At 33.9% G+C, this 8,903-nt stretch overlaps 1 protein-coding gene across 2 annotated transcripts; it reads right to left on the bottom strand.

The window, feature by feature from the left end:
- Window positions 1–885: 885 nt before the first annotated feature.
- Window positions 886–8,019, bottom strand: LOC106774240 (TMV resistance protein N-like). 2 transcript variants are annotated; one of them, XM_014661167.2, is made up of 6 exons: window positions 7,440–8,019; window positions 6,244–7,348; window positions 5,828–6,103; window positions 4,946–5,698; window positions 3,388–4,028; window positions 886–1,122 (listed from the first exon to the last, which is right to left on the bottom strand). In XM_014661167.2, the coding sequence occupies exons 1-6, from the start codon at window positions 7,928–7,930 to the stop codon at window positions 1,107–1,109; spliced, it is 3,282 nt and encodes a 1,093-aa protein (XP_014516653.1). In that variant the 5' UTR covers window positions 7,931–8,019; the 3' UTR covers window positions 886–1,106. The 2 variants fall into 2 exon arrangements, with proteins under 2 accessions (XP_014516653.1, XP_022641889.1); XM_022786168.1 differs by lacking the exon at window positions 886–1,122 and having other exon boundaries at window positions 3,651–3,803; window positions 3,956–4,028.
- Window positions 8,020–8,903: the final 884 nt, after the last annotated feature.

Below are 8,903 nucleotides of genomic sequence, written 5' to 3'. Positions count from 1 at the left end.
TGAAATTTTGAGACTTCCTTAAGCGAATTTTAAAATCTAACGACTTCATAAACTAGATTTCAAAATTCAATAACTTCCTTAACCAAATTTCAAAATCTGGTGAGTACGTTAACCGAATTTCAAAATCTAGTGAATGTCAGAACCCAATTTCAAAATTTAGTGACATTCTAAACCAAATTTCAAAATTCAGTGAGTTCTTTAATTAGATTTTGAATTCAGATACTTCCTTAAAAAATTTTTGAAATTCATTGACTTGCTTAATCAGATTTTGAAATCCAATAAATTTTAAAATCCAATGAATTTTCTTAATCAAATTTCAAAATTCGATAATTTCTTAAATTGAATTTCGAAATCCAATGACTTTCTAAATCGGATTTTGAAATTTAATGAATTATACTGGAGATGATTTTATGTTATTGTCTACATCTCAAACCAATGTTGCAGTAATTTCTCCCAATTTGCTTATTGTACCATGCTTTTTACTATTTCCACACCCTTATGTGAGTTTTTTTGTTTTTGGATTGATGTACTTCATGTATCCATGTATTTACATGTTTCCACTCCAATAATTTGTATTCTATTTTTGTCCCTATTTTAAATTAAACTACTTTTCCAAATAAACCATTTTTCTCTAAAAAAATATAAAAAAAAAATACTAAAAATTAAAGAAATTGAAAAATGGTTTTTCTTTGTTTCCTCGTCCGGGATACTCTTTTTAATATATATATATATATATATATATATATATATATATATATATATATATATATGACTATTGGTGTCTTATGATACTTATTTTCAAAATTTTCAAAAACTTGTGAAAGTTTTTTGGTGTTTGTGAAGGAATTCGTGTCTCGTGGCACCCATTTTCAAAACTATAAAAAATGTGAAAAGAAAAGTTTCAAAAATTAAAAAAATCAAGTCAACAGTCTAATTATCTCTTCCCATTAGAAACCAACATTTTCTTGAGCACTTTTTTGAACGGTGTTGCCAATTTGCTAAAATTCTTCACAGATCTTTTATAGAAACTTGTTAAGCCGTGGAAAGTTCTCACTTTGGTCATGGACTTAGGTATCGGCCATTTTTTAATAGTCTGAACCTTTTCCTCATCCACTTGCGTTCCTTTTGAAGTAAAAAAAAAAAAAAGAAACGTAACATGGTTAGTACAAAAGATGTTTTTTTCAAGATGAGATACATTGTTCTTCTCTAAGCTCACACAAGATAGATTTTAAAGGATGAACATGCAATTCAAGTGAAGTGCTATGGATAAGAATATCATCAAAGTACACCACAACAAATTTTTCTATGAAATCTCTCAAAGACATAACCAAAGTATTACTAAGAGCATTACTTAAGCCAAAAGACATAACCAATCATTCATAGAAATCATATTTGGTTTGAAAGTAGCTTTTCATTCATCACCTTCTCTAATCCTAATTTGATTGTATCTACATTTTAAATCAATCTTAAAGAAGTAATATTCACAATGCAATTCATCAAGCAAATAATCAAGCCTATGTATAAGATGTCTATATTTAATAGTGATATTATTAAAGGCTCTACAATCAAAACACATGCAGCATGTCCCATCCTTTTTAGGTGAAATCACAAGAAAACACTAAGGCTTTGTTCACTTGAATGGATTTGGGAGAGAATGATTAAATGGATTTGAGAAGATTTGAAGATAAATTTTTTTGTTGTTTATTTGAGTAGATTTGGAGGTGAGAGTAGATTTGGAAGTAAATATTTTTAATCTGTCACATAAATAAAATCCTCCACTAATTCTCACAAATTTTACTTCCAAATCCACTCCCACTTACCTCCAAATCCACTCAAATAAACAACAAAAAAATTTACCTCCAAATCCTCTCAAGTCCATTCAATTACTCTCTCTTAAATCCATTCAAGTGAACAAGGCATAAAGGATGGTGAATAGTGTTTTAAAACTTTTTCGCAAAGCATCACCTAATGGATTTCTAAGAGATAGATGATTCAAATAAGATGTTTAGACACTAGTTTTTTAAAGGACGCATATAAGAAAACGTTTCTAGGAGTAAAGCAATAACAAATATTTTATACTAGTTTACTCAACTTGAGCTACGTCCAGTTCTCCCTACTAATCTTTAAAAGATTACACGAGTTTTACCTCTCCAAGTTTACAATGAGTATTCACACCACTACTGGTTCACCTACTCAACAGACTAGTCTGAGTTTAACCACTCTTGGTATACTAGTATTCTACCCACTTTTGGTATCAAACCTAGACAATTTTCCGTATTGTTTAACTTAACTAAGTTAAACACCAAATGTTTTATTTCTCTTTAGAATATCCAACACAATTAGTGTTGTAAGTTCAATTACAGATTGATAACTATCAGAGAGAGGATAATATCAATACAATGAAATCTGAGAAATTGCAAAGTTCTTTCTCTTAGAAATTTAGCTTTAGATGGTATAGAGACAGAGTAACAACTGATGTCACAAGATAACACTGGAAAGAGGGGGTTTGAATAGTGTTTTAAAATAATTTTCATAACATAGCGCCTGATAAATAAATGAGAATTAGTAAGGAAAGACATTTTAGGCATTGGATTTTATAGGAATTGTTTAGAACAATTTCGCAAGAAGCATTGTGCATTTCATTGATTTCACCACTGCTAGTATCCCTAGACAATCCTAGTATTTCATTAATACACTACCTAGTTGAGTTTCACCCACTCTTGGTTCTTCTAGACAATGCATCTAGTCTGTTTATTCAAGTCACTCCTTGTACCTGAGTATTATAGCCACTCTTGGCACGTGGGTATTCCAGCCACTCCTGGAACCTGAGTATTCTAGCCACTCCTAGCATCCTTAGACAATTCTAGTATTTACTTGATATGTTGTCTAGTTAAGTATCACCCGCTCCTTGTTTGAACTGTTTTAGTTCTCTCTAGAGCATACAACAAATCCACTACGAGATATTACTAGGTACTATAACTGGTGTTGCTATTGAATCCTAAATCACGTTTGTCATACGGATGCTTACAACCTTTGACTAGAAGTCCTAGACATTCATTTCCTTCAAACATTTTGTTTAACACTTTGTGCAAACAAGTGTAGAAGGAAAAATGTGGACATCAATTCATGAAGTCATGTGGGTGAGAAATTTACAAGAAAACAATTTTCATAAATAACTACTAAAAGGAAAATACAACAAAAGAATCAAGGACAACCAAAGAGGCATAACGGTTAGAGTGAGAAATAGGGGAAAATAAACATGAATGTTCCCGCTATAAGGTACTCAAAATCCAAAGAATTTGAATACAATCAAGGACACTACGATTTAATTCCAGAGCACAATGGATTCAGAATTGTTCCCATAAAAGAGATATGAATATGACTTACCAGTCACACATTGCAAGTTTCTTGAAGAATCTTATGCAGCCATTTCCGTTTGGCTTAGGATCAGACTTCATTTCCAAGACATTTGATTCAGAATTCATGGCCGCAATTTTGATATCATTTGCTTCATAATGCATCGGCTTACTTTCAATATCATTTGGTATACATACTGCCTTAATTTCGACATTATTTGATTCACAATGCGGCGGCTCAATTTCTACATCATTCAATTCACAATTCGTCGTCTCAATTTCTATATCGTTTGATTCACCATACATCAGATAGACAGCCGTTTTCTTGACCACCAAGTCATGACCAAAAGTCACAAAAATCTCCACCTTGTCTCCACCTGCCAAATGTGATATTATCCCCTGCCAATCTTCATCATTAAAGGAAATCACTGTTTCTTGCTTGTGTATCTGCAGGGTGCGCTTTGTGTAATTAGCAATTAAGACACTAGTAAGACATTCGGTGGGCTTGATTTCGGGGTTTGATAAATAAACAATACACAAAGTCATTCCCTTCATGCCACAGTCCTCCGGCACAGTGAAAAACACTGACTGTCCCTCACCTGTATGGGCCGACCAATAAGGATAATTGTCAATTGGAAGTGAAACATCACAAGCCTCATCGGTTACCAATTCCTGTAACATGAGAAAACAATCTTAGTCATTATGCAATGGACTCCTAACCCCTGCAATAATTCTTTTATCATTCCAAAATTACAAAATGAACATTTCTAATAAAATAGAAATGAATTGTACAACTTTTTGGGGAGGCAAATTATACTTTTAATTAAGCGGTTAACTGCCATATGGGAAGATTAAAAACTACAAGAGAAGGTGAATAATTCATGCTTTCATGTGTAAAATAATGATGCATATAATGAGGATTTAAGGTTACATTAGTGATAGTTAATTACTTTTCAAACATTAAAAATTTTGTAATGGCGTTAAATACCATTAGTGTGAATTAATGTGAAATTTAGAGGACCTTATTATGATGATGGTCTACAGTAACACATAATTTAACCTGTAGAAGGATGTGTATTAATAATGCAATGGTAGATATACATGAATGCTGAAAATTCATCAAGCTTTAGTTTTAGTTCTGAGATATAAGAACCTAAATTTGATATCTTTTCCCATAACTCCCATTTTCTCAACCCAAACTCATGACTAAGTTTTTGAAATATTGAATGATATTCATATATGAAACTCGTCTTTTAACAAATATTTTTCTATACACAGAAACCTGAAGATCGAATCCCTGATCACTTATTGCATAAATTAAAACTCAGCAATGATAACTAATTCAAACAAAGTTGGTTAATAGTTTAGTTCTGTATATATATCAACAACAGATCAATATGAATCTATAATACATTTCTGTTTATCTCTCAAGAGATCTTTCAACTTTCTTTTACGTTCAATGAGAATCTAACAAATACTCATTGAATTTTCTTTTTAGACGCACCATAAGGATTATTTCAGGTTCTCTTAATTAGTACTTAAAATTGACGGTATAGTAGAGAAAGGTAAAATCTAGAGAAGGAATTAACCTTAGATATTCTATCATTGAGAATATCAAAGTATGCTTTGTAACTACCAACTCCAATCAAAGATGACCTCAAGTGATGCCTTGAAATTCCTAATTCTGCAACATTTACAACATGTTCAACCAGAAAGGTTTTAACATGTTTAGATAGTTGAGACTCTGTCTCATATCGCAGCAAAACACTTCGAAGATTTGGAAGGCTTCTAAGCATTGGTGCAAGTTCACCCAAAGTATTATTCTGTGTATTCATGGAAACCAGGGAACATGATGTGGCAGAAAACGGACGAATAAATAACAGGGGATTCATTGTTGGTGACATCCAAGACTGGATGATAGAAGGAAAAACATTTCGTGCCAGTCCTTCAAATCCGCATAAGGATATATATCCAATGCTTTTCGAGGTTACTATTGAAACGGGGACCTGTTTCACAGCAGTATTATCAGCAATTAGAGTTGTCAAGGATTCCATCTGTGCTATATCTTCTTCCAATTTGTCAATCTTTGANCAACCAGAAAGGATGAATGTTTTCACAGATTTCAACTTATATATCTCTTTGGGGAGATTGCTTAGGCTTGTACAATCCTTCAAATTTATCAATAAAATATTACAGAGATCACCAATGGAATTGTGTATCGCTAATAAACTTGGACAATCTTTGAGAATGAGCTGCTCAAGACTTGGTAGTCTAGAAAAGTCAGGGGTTTCTGTCAAGTACCTCGAGTGACTGAGATTAAGGACTTTTAGCCACTTCAAATCCTACAATTTTTTTTTTTTTACAAATATTAGAGAATAAAATAAAAAAATGAAATAGTTGCAAATAGAAACAATTACTATTTCTATTTTAATCAACCTATAACTTTTACAAGAAAAACATGTTATAAATACCTGGGATTGTTTCCAGACGAATCGAAGATGACTGTGCTTTAAATCAATCGCAATTACATCATCCATACAAAAGCTGTTTGGCAGACAATTTGAAGGAAAGCCGTGCCAAGAGATCCATCTCAGTTGCTTAGAAAGGTACCCATAATTTCCAGCAAGTTGTACATGATGGAGTTGCAACAGTCTCAATCTCTCCATTTTCTGGAAAGAGTCGGTTTTGAAGCAATCTCTGCTGGTTAAATGCATTTTCAAAACCAATCCCTCAATAGCTTCAGTCCCCTGTTATGTAAAGAGCAGAGGGAAATAAATCGAGAAATGTTTTTTGTTGGCTCAGCTGAGCCTAACTACACTTACATTGAACACGGCAAAGAAAACACTTTTAAAAGAAAATGAAAACCGTGCACAGGAAATGTACTTACACTATTCTTTGTCAATACTTCAACTACTTCCTTTTGAGACCACAATCGACTGTGCTTCCCAGGGTCCTTTCTTGAGTTTTCACGAATGATCTCTCTTCCCATTTCTTGTAGCAAAGGATGCATTCCGAGTTTGTTGTTTTTTTCTACTTTTATGAGGCTACGTTCTATGAGAACCGGTATTCCAACATCAGCACATAGTTCACAACCATTTAGTATTTCTGTGACATAACCTCTGTCTTTACCTATAAAGAAACAACATACATCAAGNAATATATCCTTCTCCATGTCATTGCTTAAACTATCAAAGCTTATCCTTAATTTCCGCTGAACCTCATCATTGGGAATTTTTTCTAGTATCGACAATACTCCTTCCCACACTCTCTTTGACGTCTTATCAAATAAATAAGAACCAAGCACTTCAAGAGCCAGAGGTAGTCCTCCACAATAAGCAACAACGTTTTTTGAAAGCTCCCTGAAGTCTTCTTTTGGTTTTGCATCTCCAAAACAATGAAAACTGAAAAGCTGAAGCGACTCGTCTTCATCCATTTTATCCATCCCATAAACATAATCAACATCAAGTCTAGTAAGGAGGCCAACATCTCTAGTTGTAATGATTATTACACTTCCTTGACCAATCCACTTACGATTTCCACACACAGCTTTTAATTGGTTGTACTCATTCACATCATCAAGTACAATGAGTGCGGTTTTTCCATCAAGTCTGTTCTCGATCATAGTCGTCCCCATCCCAACGCTATGTATCTCCACCTTCGTTTTCAGAACATTTGAAAGAAGCTGTTCTTGCAAAGGAACATACCCTCTACCATGATTTTCACAAGTTTCTCTAATATTCTCAATGAAACTTTTATCCATGAATCTACGATGAATCTGATTGTAGACAGCTTTTGCAACGGTAGTTTTCCCCGATCCCCCCATACCCCAAATCCCGATCATACAGACTTGGGTGGAACGAGTTTCAATGAGTCCAATCACGTCTTGCGCACGGGATTCTAGTCCAACAGGGTATTCTGTAATAGACAAGACTTCGTAGTCCAGTAACTTCTGAACGCGGTCAACAATTTGTCTTACTAATTCAGCTTCATTCCTTCAAGTTCAACAACAATTATAAAACAGTCACTAACATATCCTTCATTCAGTCTCAAACCAAAGAAATTACGAAGAAGTCATTGGTTTACCTGAAATTTCTGACATCCCAACCAGAGATACCTGCAGCTTTATTAAGCGCACGGCTCCACCGGGACAAGGCACGCTCCAGTTCTTCTCCTGAATAGGTTCTGCGTGCAGCTTCTTCCAACGATTTTCCAAAATCACCTTTCTGATGACGTACATCGGATGGGTCAATCTCGTAAAACACAGGGAGAACACTCTGGCCCTGAGTTTGGTTGCATTTGATGATTTGTTCAAGCTCATCAAGGCACCAAGTGGATTCAGTGTAGGTTTGGGAGAAAACAACGATCGCTATCTGAGATCCTTCTACTGCTCGCATGAGTTCTTGAAGCTGCATTCCTTTGACAAGATTCTCCTCGTCAAAGAAGGTGTTGACTCCAGCGTTTGAGAGAGCATAGTGGAGATGAGAAACGAACTTCCTGCGGGTGTCTTCTCCCCTGAAGTTGATGAATACGTCGTGAATCCGTTGGTGTTTCGATTTCGAGGATGTGAAGTCCATCACACAAGTTCAGGTCAACCGTTGGAGAAGGGAACCCAATAATGCAGAAATGCTGAGAGAAGACCCAGAACACCACTTTCTGCTTTTTAGTCTTCTCAATGAATAGCTAAAGTAGAATTTGGACAATTCTCTTTAAGATATGTTTAGAATAGTAGAAAGAACTCTGACGTGAAAATACGAATACATTAGAAAAAAAAATGAATATTTTATTATTTGATAGAGTAGAAATAAAAAATATTAAAAAAGAGTTGTGATTTAATAGAAAATAAATAATTTAAATTGTATTTTATCTTTTACATGATTTTATATAATATAAAATATAAGGTTACAATGGTCATTTCATATTTTAACTTATCTAAGTGTTAAGTGTTTTTTGGAAGTGAATTTTCATTATGTATTTGACGAAACAGCTAAAGGTCATCAAGGAATCTATTAGTTTGGCGAGGAAACTGTATTATTTGGAAATTGCTTCCTAAATCCCTTCAAATTTCTTCCTAAAGTTCATTAGATATGTGAAAATCCAAAACTAATTTTATACATTATTTAATTTAACTCTAATATTATTACAGTCCTTCATCGTTCCACGCGTTCCCTTGTCCTTTCCACCAACGTACTAGACGTTTCCATTCTCCCTTTTACCCATCTTGTTGTCAATAGTCGTGTGGATTATGATATTTTGACACCAAAAGTTTGATACTATTTTAACATTACCATCTGTCACCATGTCATTGATTGTTTCTTTTAAAAAAAAAAAAAACTTAAACTCTGACGTGACCATTGAGGAAGAATTCAGAAATTTTGGATTTCAAATATGTCTCTTGTTCTGTTTCATCTCTCTCCATTATCTCATATTTTCCCGTTCTCTCTCTTCAGTTTTCGTTCTCTTTCTTTTCTTTTTCGTTCTCCCTCCATTTTCATTCTCGAAGCTTTGTTCAAGGTTCTTTTTTTTGTTGACAGTGTTGTGTGCAATGGT

Source organism: Vigna radiata, chromosome 9 (assembly GCF_000741045.1).
Source record: "Vigna radiata var. radiata cultivar VC1973A chromosome 9, Vradiata_ver6, whole genome shotgun sequence".
NCBI lineage: Eukaryota > Viridiplantae > Streptophyta > Magnoliopsida > Fabales > Fabaceae > Vigna > Vigna radiata.
This window is presented reverse-complemented; position numbering and strand designations above follow the sequence as displayed.